Here is a 22,190-nt window from a genome sequence, read left to right as displayed (position 1 = left end):
TAAACTTTGAATCCTAAAGTGTTCTATCAAAATCAAAGGAACTCTTTTTTATTTTTTTTTGTATCGTGCAAATCTTTGAATGGATTTTTTTCTTTTGGGGGGGGGGGGCTGTAATCTCATCATTATTGTTTTCGAGGCAACTCATCATTTTAAAAATGACGTCGTAGGTAGGCAGCTAGACGAGCCTAAACTAATGCGGGAGAAGCAGTAGTAGTTTTCGAAACTCCGAAGGCAGGAAATAGAGACTAGTTTCTCTCAACCATGAATCTGTCTCCCGAAACAATATCGTAGGCTGACCTAAATCCACATAACAATAGCGCCAGGCAGAATTACTACGGTCGTTGTTTGGGTGTAAGTGCAGAACAAACGAGCGAAGAGAAGACTGGGAAAATCAACCCATTAATTAATTAAAGAGAAAAAATTTCAGTCAGACAGAAATCGAGTGCCTTTTATCTACATTTTCTTGTACAAAGCGCCTTCTATACAAAACTAGGAAGAGAGAATGGGGCGACCCCCAACTGCAACCAAAAGTGGCGTTGCCGTATGGCTCTGAGGGGATAAATTAATCCCCTGAATTAGAGTTGGAATTTTGTTCTCCATCTGTGCCCCCCCGGGGGGGGGGTGGTTGGGCACGTCAGCAATTCATGCACCGAGGCTCCATATGATACTGGACTCAAAAGTAAAGCTCGGATTGTGCTCCTAAGCGGACTGCAAAGTCACCTGCTCAGCCTCTCTTGTGTCATACTCGGCATTAGCCTCCGGGGTGTCTTCTTCGCTTGGTGGAACCAGCTGCCAAAACAACGGCAAGTACTTGTCCCACTCTTTCAGAATCGCCGCCCCTTTGCTACTCCCCGTTTTTTCCTTCAAACCACACAACTTCAATTAGTCTCCACAACTTAGCTCGCACGACAAAACAAACTTAGATGTCTGACTGTTTTAAACATGCATAGATTTCATGCAGTAGTAGATATGGGCCTTACAACATGGGCTTCAATAAGGTTCTTCAGCTGCATCTGCCCTACAGGCGCTGATACGCGTTGGATTTTTACAATTTCTCTGTTTACCTGTCAGCATTTATACAGATAAGTGATCATAAAGATGAAACAACAGCAGCATATTTATTCGCTTCCATGCAACAAAAATAAGGGCTTTATCGTTCATTTCTTCTACATCTTTCCTTTTGACCTGTGGTTGTGCTTTCTTCGAGATGGGAAGGGGTAGACGGTGAAATCAGATCCGCCAAATCAGGAAAAAGAATTCCAGGGACTAAGCCCATTCATGCATATGGCTACCCAAAAAGGGGGGAGGAGACACTGAATATGGGTCTCTGGCACAAACCTTGGGTATGAGAGTACTGTCTTCATCAAGAATGTAAGCCAACCCTCCAGTCATTCCAGCAGCCACGTTTCTACCCACTCTGCCAAGAAGTTAAGACATGCAATAGGCTCAGTAAATTCAGGTCAATTCATCCAATTCACCAATCACTAAAAAGAAAGAGGAAGAGGTTGGCTAAACAAGGGTTAAGTTTAGATGATGAAACATTACTCACTTTCCAAGGACAACCACACAACCACCAGTCATGTACTCGCAACAATGGTCTCCAGTGCCTTCAACAACAGCTTCAGCAAGTGAGTTTCGCACAGCAAATCGCTCCCCAGCCTTCCCTCTAAGAAAGACCTGTCCACCTGTTGCCCCATACAAGCAAGTGTTCCCCACAATAGTTGCATCCTCAGGTTGAAACCCTGTTTTGTCAACTGGCGTGACAACCAACTCACCTCCAGCCATTCCCTGGCAATAGTAGTACATAAATACACCCCACGTACTCATTACTTCAGCACTAAAACAAGCAAATAAAAATCACATATTTAAGCTATTAACCTATGTTCAAAAGAATAAGTTAATGAAGATACCTTCCCCACATAATCGTTAGCCTCTCCTACCAGGCGAATGTTCATTCCAGGGGTCAGAAAGCATGCAAACGACTGGCCAGCACTTCCTGTAAATCTGGAATAATGGAAAAAAGCATCTTATTTAATTTCCATATGATAAAACATGATATCAACTTTAGAATAGCAGAGGGCATCTTACGTTATATTCAACTGTCCAGCAAAACCAGTGTCACCATACTTCTTAGCAATAACACCAGCTATACGCCCACATACAGCACGATCAATGTTGAATATTTTAACAGTCTTGTTGACAACTTTTTCATTCTCAATAGCATCTGCAATCTGGATGATGAAAAAACATTTTTTTCACCTTATACAAGGCATGTAAATATCTTCCTCACATCGCTTCATGCTGTGATGAAAAACAACAGCCAACTTGAACATAAAAGGGGAAATTGCTGCTTTTTCCCGTGTTAAATAAGAGGCTTCACGGCCTCAAAGTAGGCCGTGGGGAAAAGGGCATGAACAGGGATTGACCATTGACATAAAGTTCATTCGATCTTAGTGACTGAGGTTGGGGTCATGTGAGCTATTTAATGCATGCGCACAGAATAGCTTCTTCATTTCCCACTTTGGAGGTTTAGGGATTAGATTCAGTTAAGAAAATACACGTCAGTCAATAGCATTTAAGCATTGACTCAAATTAACACAAGCTGGTCTAAAAAACATGCAACTGCAGGGGTTGTATGTCAATAATAAAACTGAGCTAGACCTATAGTTGATTAAAAAGCTACCTCTGGGTCAGCTAACAAAGCATCATCCAAAACCAGACCATTGGTATGAGTTTCCTGTTTCCTAATTGCTGTACTGCTCCATTTTGGCAACCCAACGTTCTGAAAACGAAAGTTCCATTACAAATAAGCTAGAGAAGGAGGCAGTTACTGGATCCAGAAAGGCAATCAACCAAAAAAAAGAAAGAAAGAAAAGAAGATAATTTTCTAATAACGACCCAATTTAAGAAATATACAACACATACAGAGAGAATATAGCTGAGATCTATATGCTGAGTTTTGACTAGAGATATGTCTCGTGGTTGCAATAAGTCTGTCCGGCCAATTACATCATCCAACTTCTCATAACCCAGCTGTGCCAATATGCCTCTTACCTAGCCAGAATAGAAACTAAATTTATTTAATGCAGGAGAAGCAACTTGAGCCAAACTACATAAATAATAAAACATCACTAGGGACAATTTCTAGAATGATGCATCAAGATAAATCTGAAAGAAGTAAACATAAGGCACATGATACCTCCTCAGCAACATACAAAAAGTAGTTGACAAGATCACCCGGTACACCAGGAAAACGTGCACGCAGTTCTTCCCTCTGGAGTATCAGATCAAATTTGAAATTTAAAACAATGAAATGTATACGTGGTGTTATTAAAATGACAATTAACTAACAAAATACAGCATTAAAAGAAGAGTTCTATAGACCTGACTCGCAACACCAACTGGACAATTATTGGTGTGGCAAATGCGGGCCATTACACATCCAGTAGCAATCATGGCCACTGAACCAAAGCCATACTCATCAGCACCCATTGCGGCAGCCATCATCACATCAACTCCACTTCTAAAGCCACCATCAACTCTGAGAATGACCCTTTCTCTAAGCCCATTTTCAATGAGTGTCTGAAAGGAAAATATCAAGAATTAACATCCAATTTTCACTTAAATGTCAAGAATAAATTACAACACTATAATTCAATAGTTCAAATTATAACCTGGTGAGTTTCTGTAAGACCAAGTTCCCAAGGACCTCCAGCATGCTTGATAGAACTTATTGGGCTTGCTCCAGTTCCACCATCATGCCCTGAAATCTGAGAAGCAATAACAAGGTATAACTATTCTACTCAAATGAGCACTAAAATTTAAAAAAGAAAAAAAAAAACATAAAACGAATTTTCTGTTGTTTTGAGTTTAACAGGTCCTTCAATGAAACCAACAATCTTTAATTTTTTATTTTCCTCCATAAATGAAGAACAATTTCATTAAAGAGGAACAACAAATACGGGTGATGAGAGTCTACTTCAGCCTAGACCATCAAAGTCAGTTCAGGACATCAAATACCGGACCACTCCAGATGCATAATGTATGACAGATGAGTTAATACCTGTATAATGTCAGCATTACCCTTGGCAACCCCAGATGCAACAGTACCAATTCCAGCTTCAGCCACCAGTTTCACTGAGACCTTGGCCTTAGGGTTCACCTGTTCAACCAAAAAACCATGAAGATTTTCCTTGAGAACACTGGCTTGATTAAAAATGGGATGGGCAGATATAAAACGCTCAGTCACCTGATGGAGATCATAGATCAATTGAGCAAGATCCTCAATGGAATAGATGTCATGATGAGGAGGTGGAGATATAAGAGGAACCCCAGGTTTAGAATTTCTCAACCTTGCGATATACATGCTAACTTTTTTCCCAGGCAACTGTCCTCCTTCACCAGGCTTTGCACCTTGTGCAATTTTAATTTCTATTTGATCAGCATTTGCCAAGAATGTTGGGGTGACACCAAACCTCCCTGAAGCAACCTGTAGACAATGCAAGATACTTTTTAGAAGTAATTTGGACAGCATATGCATCAATGATTGCAAAGAAGGAGGTGTTATAAAGATTAGGAACTCAATCAGTTATTCTGAGTTTATCACTGACTGAATATCAATCAGTCCTGACAATCTATCCAATGCCTCCATCCTATGAAGAATTCCTGGAAAATTTGATGCTATAAGGAATTTTAACATATTTTGTAGTTAGAATAAAGAAAGTTACGCAATTGACATATTCCACCACCCTTAAGTTTTCCCAACATTCTGCAGTAACTGGCCTCATTTACTATATGCGATACAAGAACATAGTGAATGCAAATATCAGGTATGTAATTGTAAATTTTGACCGCTAATTCATTATAAAATATCAGTGTAATAACCTGTTTGATAGCACTAGTAGCAGTATCACCATTTTGAAGACCTTTGAGATGTGGCAGAGTAGGAGAATAACCATCAACAACATCTGTAAGTGGCTTCCAGCGAATGGGATCCTGAAAGCAGTACACAATATGTCATCACTTTTTGGCCATATATTATCATTAGTACCATAATGGGAGAGCAATTGAAATTAAAGCAAAAAGTGGGGCAATAAAAGGACTTGTTTAGAATTGATTGTGAGCACAATTAAATATAACCTGCCTTATTGTGGAATAGAGTTTATTTACCTCACCACCTTCCCCTGAATTGGATTTTCCACCTAGTCGGTTCATTGCAACTGCAATTGCTTCGTGAGTTTCTCTTGAGATAGCTCCAAGTGACATGCCACCAGTACAAAAGCGTTCAACAATTGATGAAGCAGGTTGGACCCTTCCTACAGGTATTGGAGCACGATCACTTTTAAATTCAAGGAGGTCACGCAGAACCTGCAACAGACTCGAAAAAATATCAGTTAATTTCAAATGATCACAATTAAAAGAAAAATTGTAAATCTAAGGAATTTCATTCTGGAGCCTCTGCTCTTGTTACAAAATAGGTTGCAAGATATAGAGGAAGTACACTACAGAAAATCAGCTACTTAATCCTCAACATCAAAGGAAATAAAGGCTACAGAAAACGAGCCAATCAACTCTAAATAAAAGGAAATGAACAGGCAACAAAAAGCTTCATCAAACAGACAAAACCCCCCCGCCCAAAAAAACAAAACAAAACACTTCACTTTAGTGCTCATTAACTACCTTAACTACCAAGATTTCTCCCAATAATCCCATGCCATTATTTCAAGGGATTTTGATGAGCATCTAGTTCAGGTGGAGAACTTCTCCAGAAAACTAGCTATGAAGGTAGGAGAATCAAGTCACCTAAAGTATCTCAAAGCACATCACATTATTCAATGTAGGACACAGGCATCTCATAATACCTTAGTCACCATTAGATTCCAACAAAAACAGTCATAAAAAGCAAAATTTTCAACTCACATTAACAGGCCGATTAGCTAAATGCTGCTGATACACTGAAAAGGCACTTTGACTTTTTTGACGAACGGCTTTGTGGAGCAACTTTGACATCTCTGGATTATTTGCATGATATTCCCCTTTGAAAAAGAGAAACGGTCTGTTAGAAACTTTCACCTACCAAGAAATATTCACAGGATGGGCCTTAACAGAATCTTGAACAATGCCTACACGCTATAACGCATGGCAAACCATTAATTACTTTCAAAAAAACCAGTTTCTAAGACCCACATAAATATTGTACAGCGCAACATAAGGCTCATTTTATACAGCTTCTAAAAGTACAAATAAAGGCATAATAATTCTCTAAACTCCAAGTTTCTAACAAGTCAAGAAGCAAATGATACCTCCAGGTCTAAACTGTATAAACCCAAAATTTTCTAGCCTTTTAGCTGTATCCTCAGAAAATGCCTTCACCCAGAAAGACAAAGTCTCTCTTGCCAGCTGCACAAACAGAAAGTGAGAGGGAAGTTTCATTCACAAGTGGTATAATGCAAATTCAGTGCATCCCCACATTCATATTCTGCACATAGATCGAAACACTGAAACATTTTTGAAGTGAGTATAACTTCATGTTGAGTTCTATTATCGCACTGGTAACGCAGCATAGTGGACAAGAGTTTCAGTAGATTGTTTTGTTTCCAATGAAGCAGTAATTAAAGTTCTTGGCACCACCTGGACAGATGTAGAGAGCAAAGACCCTGAAGTTTTGAATTGCTCCTCTAGTCCTCTTTACAAGTCAGAGGGAGAAGTTTTTTTTGGGTCCCATTAATAAGTCGCATAATTAATTTTCAACATGAATGTACTATTTTGCTCTTTATTTATTATTGTGCAGATTGTTATTTTCTGGGAGAGTATATATATTAAATAGGGGTAAAGTTGAAAAGTTATTAAATTTTAAGATAGAGTTAATTAGGTGTAAAGTTTTTCTTGGCTCTAATGAAATTCGTTGCTAGTGACTTTTAAATAATATCAGATGAGTAAAGAATATGGCACTTGAAAGGGAGGAATGTATTTTTGGTGCCTAGGTGTTCAGCCCAAGTAGCGGAGATTAAGAGGGCAAAATATTGAGGATGCTACTCTTAGGAAGTAGGTCAAGGCCAAAGACTTCTAGAAGTTGCCATTGTGCCAAGTGTGGCTGTGGAGGGAAGCGACAATAAAGTTCAGATAGCTGCTCACAGGGACCAGGTTGAAGAATTTTTCGGTTTGTGCTTCTCCCAAGGATGTTGTCAAAAGGAGTGCTAGTTACTTAAGTTCTTCAATAAATGAGGGAGTTCTTTTATTTGAGTGGGCTATGCTTTCAGCTTTTCTCTTCATAGGTTTTGTCTGTAATAAGACGCAGATTTTGAGTCTCACTTAAGGTAGAGTCTTAAAAAAGTACTAACAATTTTTTAGGTCAAAGAGTTACTAGCAAATACCTTATTAAGAGACATTAAGAACTCAGGAAAGTCTAGTAGAATATGAAAGGAGTTGCTAGCAAAAGGATGACAGGTCAATTTTTATGTATAAACCGATAGACCTTAAATACTATGTTTGTATGTATTGTCTGGTTTCTTCATTCTCTTCTGGATTTCCGCCATTTCAATCTTCTTATAAATACATGTAAAGGAAAATGGATACACTATGAAAATCATGCAAAAATAATCCAACACTTTCAAAATGCAAATTATATTATGGGATGCATGTATGGGATGCATGGAAAGGGTGCGGAGTGATAAATTTTCTAATTTTTTATGTGCATTATTTATCTAAAATAAGAGTGGTGCTCATCTCACTAGCAACATATTGTGATAATTCGAATTTTCTATGGGATTCATTACTGTATTCTAACTCACCTCATCAAAAGTTAATCCACCAATTTTTGATACACTTCCTCTAAATGCAAGATCAACAACTTCCTTTCCTAATCCATAGATTTCAAATATTTGTGCACCACAGTAACTACAAAAAAGGGACTAAGTTAATCATTAACAAAAGCATAACATATTTGATTTAGAAAGAAAAATACAAATATACGAGAAACTATCAAATAATTAAAACATGATAATACCAATACTCCCCGGTATTAGTGGTTCTTTATAACTGCAGCTTTAAAATAAATCATAAAACAACGTGTACCTGGAAAGTAATGAGATGCCCATTTTGGAAAGAATTTTAAGAAGACCCGCTTTAACAGCCTGAAAACCGGATAAAAAGATCATGACGAAACCAGAACTATGAATATCAAGCAAAAGTAGAGTTCTTCCAATTTCCTGAAGCATACTGCTTTGCAAAACGGAGAGCATACATAAACATCAGGCAAGACATATATGTAACCACCAGTAAAAACTTATGTGCATGCAAAAATAAATAATAAAAGACTACAATGAAAAACAAGGCCAACCACATATTGACCACTCACCTTACAATAGTTCTTCTGCGCCTGTTCAATTGATACAGTTGATATCTTTCCATTCTTCATCAGATTAACAGTCTTGTTACTCAAACGCCATTGCCGACATGTCTCCAATGCCAAGTATGGACACACGGCACTAAAAATCCAAACAGACATTTTGTCATGCTCAAGATATTAGAGTCATGGAAAATGAGAATGACCTATGCTTCCTAGTTTCCACAAAAATACTAGAAAACAATTCTTTGACGGGGAAAACAAGAAGCTACACCTGGTCATATTACATAAGGAAATGGTCTATGACAAAGTTAAAGTTTCCTAAGTACATAAGCAAGACCACCATAGCTTGACAAAAATATAGTAAGAAACATGCATAGAGGATTCAAAAGGCATGCAAACAACCTTGCACCATATCCAATCAAACAGGCAAACTGATGAGTGCTAAAGCACTGAGCAGTATCTGCTACAAGTGATGCAGACGTGCGTAGGCCATTCTGAATTAGATGTTGATGAACAGCACCAATAGCAAGAAGGATTGGGATTGCTGGATGAGTTGGTTCCTAAGACAAAAGGGAATAATTAGTGCATCAATCCATGCTTAAAATATTAATAGAAAGGTCAGTTAGAGGTCCAAACCATTCTTTTTATGAAAAGAAATTTGTTTTGAATGAATAAAAAAAAATTTGCAAGGAAAAAGTAAAAATGGGAAGGTCGGTAATTATTCCAAATAAGAATAGAAAATATCAAAGAAAATCGTTTTGCCCCGATCATACCGTACAAACAAAGCCCTGGTAACCATACCCCCCCCCAAGGGCACACTTTCTAAAAACAGTAGTAGGTTTTGCAAACCAACTCTCAAGTCTCAACGTTTAAATGTAAGAGTGCCATTTCTCTTTGGAGTATAAGGCTATAGTGTTAGATCGTAAAGGAGGAAAAATCCAGAGGCTAGGAGTAGAAAAATCATCATACAAATCAAACCATAAGAGACTCCTACAATGTAAGAGTTCCTTTTTACGTCCATCAAATGAGGACGAACTGGACACTTCATAAGCTACCACATCATCCATAATTTTCATTGATCACTTCTTTGACGAAAAACTACATGGCCAAGACCAAAGCAAACTACGAACTGGTTCTCAGTTTTCCAGTCGAACAGCTTGTTCAGTTTTGACAACTTCGGGTAAAAGAACTTCAACTTAATGCAGATGTATCTGAAGGACCCCAGGTATAATAGAAAATTTAAGCAGAGTAGCAAGGGACAGGTTAATATGAGGGGAGTGTGTAACTTTGACGACAAGAAGAGATCACATGTAACTATCTGATAGCCTAGTCTCAGCAGTACTTTTATGAGGAAGGCTTAATAACACTGAATCAAGAGAAAGCAGAGAGTATCATGTAAAAAATGATGGACTGGTTTGGGAGATAACATCTTGAAGGTATTCTCTCCATGAAGGTCATTCTGCCATTCTCTGTCTATCCGAATTCTATAGATTTTGGTATTTCTCTTATATTGTCTTGAGTTCTGCTCAGGTTTCCTCACAAAACAGGGGAAAAAAATTAAGAGAATTTTTGGAATACGACACAAATCAGAGGAAAGCAAGAGAATATTGCTTTTTGTAATAATCTACTGAAATATGCCTTTTTTTCATCTGCTCCATCATTTAGATCTATAAAATGGAAAGTTTCAAAGTGTGATCAATAATCTCCCTTGAGAAAAAAAGCACTTCAGCAAAAGTATGCGAATACTTCAAGATTGTACTTACTAGTGCATCTGAACGATCAGAGAAAACAAGCAGCTGTGAGCCATTTCTGACAGCTTCATCAGCAGCTTCACAAAGTCTATCTAATGCCTTCTCCAACGAACCTTCAACCCCTTTGGTTATATCAAAAAATGTTGGTAATACTTGCGGTTTTAAGTGGGGATCTTTCAACAATGACTCAAGATCCCTTCATTCAACACAGGACTAGACAATATAACCTGAGCCAAATCAATAACGTAAGCTTGGGGGCAGAAAAGGGTAACAAAATAATGGGAATCACGGACTGATACAGGCTGACGGAATATGGTTACAATTTATGATAAGCACGCTAAAATACCTGTGAGGCATTCTCTGGTCCAACTTCCAATATATTCCCTCGCTTCCCTATATTGACTTCAAGAGACATAACCAAGCCTTCTCGAAGAGGGTCAATAGCAGGATTTGTGACCTGCGCTTATGCAAATAAATAGCACTGAAATGGCTTCCTAGGAATAAACTTCTAGAGCATTCTAAAAATATTATAACCATCAAATTTAATAAAATATGAACTGAGATGATTATGTCATTCCCAGTATATTTTCTATAATACAGTAGTGTTTTAAAATATATCAATCACACCATATTTATGACTCTCCCGCTAACATCAGATGACAGTAAGTAGGAACAGCTTGAATATTTTTATCATTAATAGCTATTAATTGGGTAGGAGTGGTTGGGCCCTAGTCCAAACCCATGTGTTTTTAGGTGTTCGGATTTCATCACAAGTCTATGGACATCATTGAGAAAGACTAATAGAAAAGAGATCTATAACAGAGCAATAGAGATCCCTAACGCCTCTGCCTATCAGAGAAGCATGAATTCATGAAGATTGTGATGGGTGCCGACCCATTCATTCTTATCACTCTTTGATGTCTCTGGCCACCAAAACATGCAACAAAAGACATAGAAGTCTAGGGTTTTATGTCTCTTGCGGCCATTGGCACAAGAGACATAAAAATACACAATAGAGGAGTAGAAGGTTAAGCAGAGAGAATGAGTAGTGCACAGAACTTCCTTAGATAGACGCCCATATCAATTATCAGATGACAAAGAAAATAAATTATGTTGCATTTTATAAAAACGCAGTGAAAAATATAATCAAGCTTCCGCTAAAGTTTAGTGACTGATGCAATTGTTGTATTTAACAGAGGAAATTACAAGTTGCAACTCCATGAACTGTTGTGGAAAATAAGTTCTTCCAGCGCATACCTGTGCAAATCGTTGCTTGAAATAATCGAAAAGCATATGTGGCTTCTGAGATAATGCTGCCAGTGGAATATCATCTCCCATGCAAAATGTGGGCTCCTTTCCTTGAGAAGCCATAGATTCAATCACCATTTGGACATCTTCACTTGAGTAACCAAATGCCCTGGTCTCATTAAAGATTGGAATATAAGCACCCTAAAAGAGGTATATGCAGAGATCCAAAGCTAACAAACTCGACCATCACCAAGGCTGGTTCCTACGACCGAAGCAAACATACTAGACCATCATCATGTTACCAACCGATTTTGAGTTCACCTGAGGTCATTTGATTATATTTCATATGTTCATAGGAACCTTAATTCACTTGCGTTGATAAAGCAGAGACCCCGTGCAAGATGCTTTTACTAACCCTTATGCAAAAAAAAATTGCGGTTTTAATATTTTCTTATTGCAACACTTCTGTCAAATGCTATTCGGACAGCATAGAGAACTAAGAGAATAGCAACCATATAGACCATAAAGGTTTTAACAAGCCAAGGCGTAGCAGTGTGTTTATATAGGATTTATGAAGCCAACACCAAAGAACACATTATCTTTTATCAGGATAAAACTGAAAAACGAACTGCATAGAATTCTCACTGTTGGTGTCTTAATATTGCATCATTGTCCATGACCGCAGCCGAAAGGAAGTTTGCTGGCTTAAAAGACCGCAAGTTACCCTTGACCCACTCCCCATACGGATTTGACAAGGCTACTCGCTTTTTAACCTCAGTATTTTCAAAAACCTGCCATGCAAAATAATTTATATTTAAAAAATTCCTTAAAGCAGCAAAAACAACAGCTTTTTACAAGCATTGATTCCAAGATTAGAGGTCAATTATTAGAAAAAGGAAAATGCACGGAGAAATGGCCAAGCTTTACAGATCAGAAATTTAGGGTCTCTTTAGTATGAGGAAACGGAGAGGAGGAGAGGGGAGGGGCAATTTTATTGAGTTTAATTTAAAAAATTGGAGAAGTGGGATTAAAAGATTTTAATTAATTTTTCTCAGTTTTTAATCTCACATCTTCTCTTTATTAAAATTTTATAATCCCATTTCTCCAATTTTTCAAATCAAACTCACTCCCCTCCCTTCCACTTCCCTCATGCCAAACAAAGTGAGGGATACAAGTGCTTTATTAGTCAATTAAATCGAAGTGGTATAATCCAAGTGGCAGCTTTGAGTTTTCAATTCGAAGAAGTCCGTTTTCAAAAGGAGCCGAGAACTCAATTTTTCTACTCCTTTATCAAATCGAGAACGAGAAAGAAGCACTTAATTGTTGGAAGTATCAATACATTGTTAACTGATGATAGTGATAGGTAACTGCTATCCTGAGCTGGCCCATTAAAGGATATTAAGTGATTCTCTTAAAAAACAACTTTTTACGGGAAACAAATCTGAGGCTTCATAGTCAGGCTTCTTTTTCTTCCTTGTTCTTGCTTCTTTATCTGTAGTCATAATATTTGTTTATCTTTAAAATCATATTACTATATCAACAGGGTGTTTTACTGCAAATGTACATCCAGTAGATGCTGGAAAAATAAGGACCTCAATATTCATAAGTAGCTACTGAAAGAGACTGTGAATCAACCGAAAAACGAAAGTTGTCATGCAAACCTGACCACCAACTAAATCAACCGTTATCATCATCCCTGGACCTAATCGGCCTTTCATGATAACCTTTGATTCATCAACTGGTAGAACACCAACCTGAAGAAAGGAAAAGACAAGACAATATATCATTAATCACTGGATGTAAGTCATGAACTAGGCTTAATAGATTACGTCATTATAATAATTACTGCAAACAAGTACTAGAGAAGGTAATGATGGAAATTTTTTTATGAACCAAACTATAATGCATTTAATTTTTTATACGAATAACCACAGGACATTTGGCCAAAAAAAAAAAGCCTAGTCAAGACAACAGACTTAAGAAGAATGCGATTATCTGCAGAACATAAACTAGATAGACTCTTAGTGTCAGCCATTTCCCTTGCCTGCAGAGGACAGTTGAACTTTTTTGCAAGTCTATAATAAAAGGACAACAAGGAGGCACATTAGAACCCGCATACAAAGGATGAACCCAAGGGACTACAGAAGGTGCCAGAAGAAAAAAAATAAAAATAATACGTGGCCAGCAGATCTGCATTCCATTGGCTGAGTTCGTTTCTATATCAACCAACTACAAATTTCTGCCAATAAAAAAGTTGTAAATAGAACGATACTAATTAAAGGCCAGCAAAGAAAGCCTAAATCTTTAATGAACCAACAATGACAAAGATGTGGAATTGATACACGATCAGGTAAAACAAGTTAGCCAAATCCTAAGCTCTTCAAAGTCCAGTACGAGCCCCAAAAAAAAAAAAAAAAACTACTACACACTCCAAAATCACAAAACTTCTGACTGGTAAAATCTGACACCAAATTGATTTTATCTTTAAGCCAACAGATAAAAGAAGGGACTTACCTCAGAGGCAACATATACAACATTGTCTGATGTTCTCCAATACCTAGCAGGCCTCAGGCCATTACGATCAAGACATGCGCCAACAGTTTTTCCATCACTGAGTCATATAAATTGAATTAGCGATAACCAGGGAAAAGGGGAAACTATTGGGAGAAAAGATTAAACATAAAATGTATGCACTATAACTAAACAATGAAGAAACTAATTGAAAAGAAAAATATGCGTTCAAAGATAAAGATTAAATAAATGATGAATAACAGCCCCAGCAAAAAAGGCAAATATTTCCAGAATGTAATATAATTGTTATGACAAATTTTCAACCCAAATTTACGTCCTTGATTTCATATATTGTGTTCCCCTAATATGTGCCTCTTAAAATTAACTTTCCCATGAGTTATTAACCTAAATTAAACTTCATCCAGGAAAACACCAAGAAAAGGGTGTAATTCGTCTTAAAGCAAAAAAGTTGCCAAGAAAAGCCAACAGAATAAAAACTTGCATCTTGCTCGTGGAGCCCTTGGACAGGTAGACAACCCCCATTTCTTTCTTTTTTCCCATCATCATAAATAAAACCGTAGCCACACACAGATTGGGATCATCCAAATTCTACTTTTACTTTTAGTTTCCATGCCACCATGATCAATTTAACTCAATATTGGCAGAAGCAAAATGAATTAGGATAGGGAAGCAAAGCAACTATATTGCTTCACATTCTTTAGACTCATTACCTGAATAAAAGCAAGGCCGGTCCATCCCATGCCTCCATTTGACCCTTGTAGTAGTCATAGAAGTCAACCACCTAAAAAGCAACATAGGGTTACAAATACTTCAATTTGGAAATGTAAAATATGATTCAGAGCATTGATAGAGTTTCACAGTAAAAGGAAATAGGTTTTCACTTAGCGTAGCAAGCTTCAATGAGTACTATTAGTGAGGTTTCATTTAAAAGTGGGGGCCCATGAACCACTCTAGATGGGCAATTCCAGTTACAACTGAGATTTTTCTTCACTCTCTTACTTAACCTTCCAGTAGTAGGGCTAAGGTCTCTTGCTTAACCTTGCAGTGGTAGGGCCAAGGTTTCTTTGACACTGACCTTGATCACTTTCCTACTGCAACACCCAGTTATTATTTGACCTTTTTAATAGCAGTTGCCATTAGCTATTGATTAAAAATCAATAAATTCTGTTAAGCTTTCAAAGGGGGGAAAAAAATCAAAACTCGTGAAAGATTATGCTAAAATTTAAGAGGGGGTTCGAAACTATTAAGAATTCAAAAGCATTAAATAATACATCCTTCATTTCAAATATATGGTGTGTCTGGGAAAGTTCCATCTTTCAATATATAAGGCATTTTACAGATTTCTAAAAGCAATTAATGTCTTTTTTCCCCCAAAATTCTCGACAAAAAAAAAAAAATACTCACCTCCCCTCATTGATATGGCCCAATCCCCACGCATTTAAAAAAGGAAAAAGCCGTAAAAATTTTAAAATATTAACTACCTAACTGTTTCTCTTGGTAGGTGTGCATTAAATAAATTACCTCAGGGTATTTAATCATGAGAGTTGGATGATTTTTATAAGCCTCTGGTACAAGGATCATCATCGCTTCCTCAGGATTACGACCACTTCTTATCAACAACTGAATCAGAAGATATTTTATAGATTAAAAGAGATGTATATGATTATGAACACAGAAACAAGTACAGAGAATTTCACAAGAAAACACTCTTAAAACAAAGAACCAGTAAAAACAGTCCTGCTAAGGGAAAGAAAGTGGGAAAAAAGAATTTAACGACCAAAAAACAATAGCAAGAGGGAACGGATGGATTGAAAAATGATGAGAAACTCAAGTATCCTTCCCGAGCAACTAGAACTGGATAGACCATCTTTTCTCCTTCAGACTTCACCTTTCCACTTCAACAATTTATTTCATAAGAATTATCATCATCAAGATCCTTGTGAAGTAGGAAACAGTAATTGTTTCAAACTAGTAAGAGTGGATGACATACTTCTGCGGCACTGTCCAGATTTGCTGAGTCTGATGCCTTTGGATTTCCAAATGGACGAATTTCATTTTCCCGACCATGCCATACAGGTGATTTCAATGATGTTTCACGAGATTGCATCCAATTTAAGTTACCCTGCAAAACCATGTCGCAATTTCCTAATTCCATCCCAGGTAAATTTTAGCCAGAAAAATTTCTAAAGCAAAGCAAATTCACCTGTACGGTATTGATCTCTCCATTATGTCCAAGAAGCCTCATTGGCTGTGCAAGAGGCCATCTAGGACTTGTATTCGTGCTATACCTTCGATGATAAATGGCAAAAGGAGACTTATAAAGATCATTTTGAAGGTCATGATAAAATAATCCAAGAACTTCTGACCGAAGCATTCCTTTGTAGACTATGGTTTGATTTGACAAAGAACAGAAATAAAGCTCATTTCCCCAACTTTCTGAGCTTACTGCTTTTTCAATCAATTTCCGGCAGATGTACAATTCACGTTCAATGTCATCAACATTTTCTTCTTTTATGATCTTAACAAATATCTGCTGTATGTTTGGCATTGTCTCCTTTGCATTATGGCCTACTACAGAAGTATTTACAGGGACAGGCCTCCACCCAAGCACGTCAAGACCTTCTTGTTTAAATATATTTACAATAACTACAGAAGAAATCAAAATACACGTCAGAATCCTGACCTCTTACAGCATATGGGAAATTAACTTCTACCCATTTAAGAGAGTGAATGACATCAATCAAAGTCAAATAATTTGCCAATTACTCTGAATATTAATGAAAACATAAGAGATTCACTTTGAGCCCTTTTTAATGGAAGAAGAATTAAATAAAATAGAAGTTCAAATAAGGAGGATAAGACATCCTTCAACAGTCAAGCAAGCACCAACAAAATGAAAAGATGAAAACACCAGCTCAAAGAAGAACTCCAATCCCTCCCTAAATCCATCCACAAGGAAGCTATAAGATGATGTTGCTGATGACCCAGCCACGAAGTATGGAATGTGAGTCCAACATCAGACATATAGGACTTCCGGTGTAGGATTTATATGAACCCTGGTTTCAAACCTCATGAGTTAATGATCTCTCAGCTGCTATTGTCAAAGCAAGTGATAACACTGGTATTGCAGAGCTCACCTAGGGCTAGAAAGCTAGTACGATGACCATATCCATGCGAGACATGGCTGCAAGGCCCAGTGGAATTTTATGATCTAATTGCACCAGCTAAAGTTCAGGAATTTTCCATATAGGCTTCATGTGGATCTTGGGCGGCCCAATCTCATGAGCTAGTTGGGTGGGTTTTTTATGGTTTATATCATATTCTACAGAGGATTAAAAAGTTTGAACATGCTAAAGTAAAGAGGTATCAACTAAAATACAAAAAGAAGCAAGAAGCTTTGTGATATAACATATCATAGATTCCATAAGCTTCAATAGCAGTAATATGCGTTATCACCAATTACAGCATGGACATTTTAGGAGCCTCTGTTTAGTTTTATTCCCCCCTTTATGTTCTATCTATTAACATTACTTTTACAAAGTCAGCAATTTTAACATGTCAAAAATTAAAGGAATGAATAGGCATGGTTGTCGCAATGAAACTGAGAAATGATTAGGACAATGTGGCAGAAACTCTTGAATCAAGCCCTTCAAAGTGAAAACACTATTACCTTTCTTCGCCTCTTGTAGAAGTCCTTCATCTTTGGGTAGAAATACCATTCCAACACCGGTATGCAACTTATCAAATGATGCAATCCCTTGCTTGTTGGCCCAATTGTCAAATAGATCCCATGGAATAGATGTCATCAGCCCTGACCCATCGCCTGAGTCATTATCTGCCCCACAGCCACCACGATGTTCCATACAGCCCAGAGCAGTAAGAGCATCTTTAACAATCTGATGTGATCCTATATTTTCCAAATTGGCAATGAACCCTACACCACAAGCTCCTCTTTCTGATATTATGTCCTCCAAGTGTGCAACCTGACGAACAAACAATCAGAATCATTCAACATGTTGTTTATATCAATTACTTACACGTCACAACCCAGTTCATTAGCCCAGCATAGAGCAATGAAATTGTCAAACCAAAATGATAGCAATGCAAAGTGCAGCACCAAATACCTAGTACTAGCAGATAAAATTAAAATTTAAAATTTATTCTCCACATAATATATGCACCCTATTATAAGACAGATGAAATTCACACTTCCACTAAATGACTCTTCTCCAGATCTTCGCTAAACCATCATTTAAACAAAACGAAAAAAGCACACCAAAGAAGAAAATGGTCAAAAGCACAGTTTGCCAGTTCTCCCTTCCTACATGGATTATCAATCCACATATGCGTTATGGTAGTCAATGAACTGGCACAATAAACTAAATGAAAATTGAATTAACTCTTCTTTACCAGAAAAAAATTCAGTTAAATAAAAACACAATGCAGTATGCATTTCCAGATAATGTATTCATACATACTAGATTTCATAATTGTCAACAGCCAATCATGCACGCCAAAAAAAGGGAGGAAGAAGAAGTAAACCCCATGTGTCAGGCAGGGAAAGCAATAAATTTATCTTAGATTATTAAAACAAGAGGAAAATGCTTTAATTTGACATATATTTGACTAAAACTAGTCACAATTTCCGATAATTCAAAATTTATAGAATCTTCTCCTAAGATTGTAAAGAGACCTCCTTTGGCCTTTAAAAGGCATTTCAAAATAAGTAACCCGATCAATACTCCTAGTCATAAAGAAAACAGCAAAGAATGAAGTGCTAGTCAAACTCAGAGTATCATAATTATCAATGAAATTGTGGGTAAACTGGTTCGAATATTGTCAAAGTCATAAACTTGTATATCATGAGGGTATCTTCTCATGGTATCAAGTGATGGGTTTATGAACCACTAGGATGTTTTCACAGACTATTTACTCACTAACATATGAGAAGTTGTCACATCTGAGAAACTTTTGTTACATTTTGTGAGATCCAACGCCTCTTACAATGTCTGTAAGAAAAAAGCGTCAAATGGATGAGTCACGTTACAGTGTCTTACTGCCTTGTTAAACGTTAAAATGGGTTCTATGGATTTTAGAAGCAGAATGAGCTGTATTAAATTTTCATAAAATCCAGGGGAGGATGGAGTGATTATTTTTAGAATGAAACACACAAGAACAGCATTGGCAGCTTTAGCTAAGGATGTGGCACTTGCCTCCCATCAGTCTCATTGTTTTTCACTAACACAAATCCACTAATATTAACCTATATCAACATAATCTCAATGAAGTCCTTATGACCACGAGGACTTCACCGCTACTATTGGGTACCACCATGTCAATTGAATGTCCTACAGGCTTCGTTTTCCCAACAACTTTAGGATAAACTTGAGAAGTTTCTGAAAGATTGTGTCGTAAAAATTTCGTTTAATTATACTGGTAAGTTAATCGTCATTTTTCAAAGCATTATTTGACAGAACGAAGTCATAATAAAAAACAAGAGATTGGTGAACCTCTAGCACGAATATAGTCTAGTATATAGTGCCATAGGTTTTTTATTTTAGCACGAACTACTCGAGATATATTTGTTGCTGCCGTTTTCAAAATAATTCTGTGAAATCAATGTGCAGTTATTTTAGAGACAGGAAAATTGAGAAAACACTCGTAAAGTATCTTCCATCTTTCAAACTGTATAGTCAGAATCATGCAATGATTGATGTTTGTACATTATACACGGCTGGGCACTTCTATCTTCCAAACCAGGAAAAATCTCTCATGAAACACTACGATATGAGAATTACAGGCCGATGATTTAGAAAGAGACTTTTCTCCAATTTAGACGACGGATTTATTTGCCACGATGAAGTATATTTATTAACCGGAGAGGATGTTTGATGGGGGAAAAAAACAGAAGAAGTATGGGCTCCGTAACGGCAAGACCTCAGTACAGACGAAGTTCTCTAACATCGACAAAACAAACTTGAATTGAGGGATAAAAGGGGGGGAGAAGCCGGTGGCGGCAAGACGATCGGCAAAATACGCACCTGTGGTTTTAAATCAGAAGTAGCAGAATCATCAAGAAGCTTACTGCAACGCTCAAGGTCAAGAACGGCTTTGACCGGCGACGAGTTCTTCGTCAAGTAATGCTGAAAAGCTTTGCGAGACGCAAAGGCTCCTAATCTGCGTCTGGCTCGCTTGGATTTGGAGCACAAACCCGTGAAGTCGACAAGTAAATTGCCACTGCCGGAGGCGAAAATGGAGGGAACAACGTCTGAATGCACATTAGTGTGGTGTAGTCGTGCTATGGAAGACGCTGAGTGTAACGCCATGGCGGGCAGGGAGAGAGGGAGGGAGGGAGGGGGAGAGGGAAGAGAGAGAGATAGGATCGTGTGGAGCGGAGAATGGATGAAAGAAAGAGGAGGGAGGGGGATAAAAAGAAGAGAGGTCAGGAAGCACCGGCCTCACATACAGCACCAGCAACGCAACTCTGGTGTCTGCTTCTCAGTTTGCCTTCGTCCACCACACTCCCTCACTCTCTGGGTTATACTCTGCTGTGCTGCGGTCTACAGTCTAAATCTGTGACTCCCGGTTTCTTGACCCACAAGCACCACCAGAGACAGTAGACAGATGGCCGCTTTCATTTTGGCCTGGAGATGATGAATTGATGATAAATGGTCAACACGAATGCTGACCAGTCACTGCAATCAGTCATCAGTTAAACTTAATTTGATTAGAAAACAGCTGGCAAATAAAGTAATTGATTGGAATCAAAATAATACTCCTGTTAATCCAATTTAGTTTTAAATATAAGATTTAAATTTACTTTATTTTTTATATTTATCTATTTTTTTAATGTAGTTATGGTATGTTAAATGTTTAATTGAATAATAGTTTTAGCTAATACTCCTCCGGTCCTTATTATAAGACCCAATTTGACTTTTTATTTGGTCCTAATTATAAGACCCAATCCATTTTGTCTCTTATATTTATGCATTTTTTTATAAGATAATCATTCTAATAATGATAGTTTTAGCCAATATACTTAATTAGCAAGGATATTTTAGGAATGACAACACTTATTTATTATAAATAACCAACTTAACTTACTTCCTTAATCTCCTCAAATAAGTCAATTGGGTCTTATAATTAGGACCGGAGGAGTATATAATTATTAAGAGTATTTTAAAAAAGATAACATCTAATTATTACAAGTAACTAACTCAACAAATTTTTTTAATCTATTTAAATTAATCAACTAATTCTTATATTAAAAATTTAAAATGGTAGAAAGTACTTGATGGGAGCGGCCTAAATTAGAAAAATCACTTCGTAGACGGATTCAATATCTCATAATATTTTATTTATTACATTATATAAAAACAAAATAAATGAGCACTATTATCTTATTATTTCTTAATTTTTTTATTTAAATTTAAATCATTTTATATTTTAAATCTCCTACGGGTTAAAGTTTATATATATATATATATATCGAAATCTAAATTAATTGATAATATTAGATAATAAATAATTATAAAAATCACGAAAGGTGATAAATTCGTTTATTTACAATTAATATTCACAACTCGTAAATCTTACGTAGTTCTTAAATTTGCCGGAAAACAGTTTAAAAGAATTAAGGAGTACGTGCATGATAATTATTAAAAGAATTTTTCTGTTTTAGGGGATCGGATACGTTATAGGGATTGAGCCCTGGTGAAGCGGGGGTGCACCTGATACTTCCTCCGGGGAAATTCCTTCCAAGAATCTCCATCGCTTGTTGGAAGGGGCAGCAATATTTAGAAGTAAAAAAAAAAGCATCAAGACAGAATAAAAAATTACACTATCTCGGAGTTACACGTAGCGGAATCGGAGCAACGCTGTTATCAGCAATTACACAATTAAAAAAAGCCTCTCCTTTTGTCCGTTACGAACCGCCCCTTTGATCCCGCCAAAAGACGGCTGACACGAGCTCCACTCACGTGTTATCGGCGTTTGAGTTTGCATTTATATGTTTCCGGATTAATTAATATTATTATTTATTAATCTTGTGTTTATCCTTTTCCCCTTCAAATTCGACTTGATAGAGAAAAAAATTTTAAAAAAAAAGTTTCACTAATTTTGTATCCACGTGTTAACAATGTCAGGTATTCACTGACACGGTCACGTGGATATCAATTGGTGTGGTGAACTTGGCTACTGATTTTAGAGTTTTTGGAAATATCAGATAACCTTTTAGAACGTAACTTGCAAAAGCTTTTTTGCTCAGTAGCTTTTTATACGCATATGGGCTCCCTCCATTGTTAACTGATTCA

At 37.1% G+C, this 22,190-nt stretch overlaps 1 protein-coding gene across 1 annotated transcript; it reads right to left on the bottom strand.

Annotated features, from left to right (window-relative positions):
- Window positions 1-372: 372 nt before the first annotated feature.
- LOC114724595 (ferredoxin-dependent glutamate synthase, chloroplastic-like) lies at window positions 373-20,341 on the bottom strand. Its single transcript, XM_028910968.1, is given in 34 exon segments — window positions 373-861; window positions 981-1,064; window positions 1,339-1,417; window positions 1,550-1,788; window positions 1,911-2,004; window positions 2,089-2,231; window positions 2,684-2,782; window positions 2,926-3,054; window positions 3,200-3,274; window positions 3,385-3,582; window positions 3,675-3,770; window positions 4,064-4,162; window positions 4,250-4,489; window positions 4,885-4,995; window positions 5,170-5,367; window positions 5,920-6,035; window positions 6,303-6,399; window positions 7,791-7,896; window positions 8,074-8,132; window positions 8,357-8,486; window positions 8,750-8,907; window positions 10,111-10,298; window positions 10,301-10,325; window positions 10,445-10,555; window positions 11,356-11,515; window positions 11,992-12,137; window positions 13,008-13,100; window positions 13,861-13,957; window positions 14,589-14,659; window positions 15,400-15,498; window positions 15,869-16,000; window positions 16,082-16,524; window positions 17,549-17,861; window positions 19,920-20,341. Coding segments are annotated over 34 exon segments (4,875 nt in total). The 5' UTR covers window positions 20,205-20,341; the 3' UTR covers window positions 373-699.
- Window positions 20,342-22,190: the final 1,849 nt, after the last annotated feature.

Source organism: Neltuma alba, unplaced genomic scaffold (genome assembly GCF_004799145.2).
Source record: "Neltuma alba isolate B1F8T4 unplaced genomic scaffold, ASM479914v2 tig00012192_pilon, whole genome shotgun sequence".
NCBI classification, from domain to species: domain Eukaryota; kingdom Viridiplantae; phylum Streptophyta; class Magnoliopsida; order Fabales; family Fabaceae; genus Neltuma; species Neltuma alba.
Note: the sequence above shows the minus strand (reverse complement) of the source record. Positions and strands in the feature narration are given on the sequence as shown.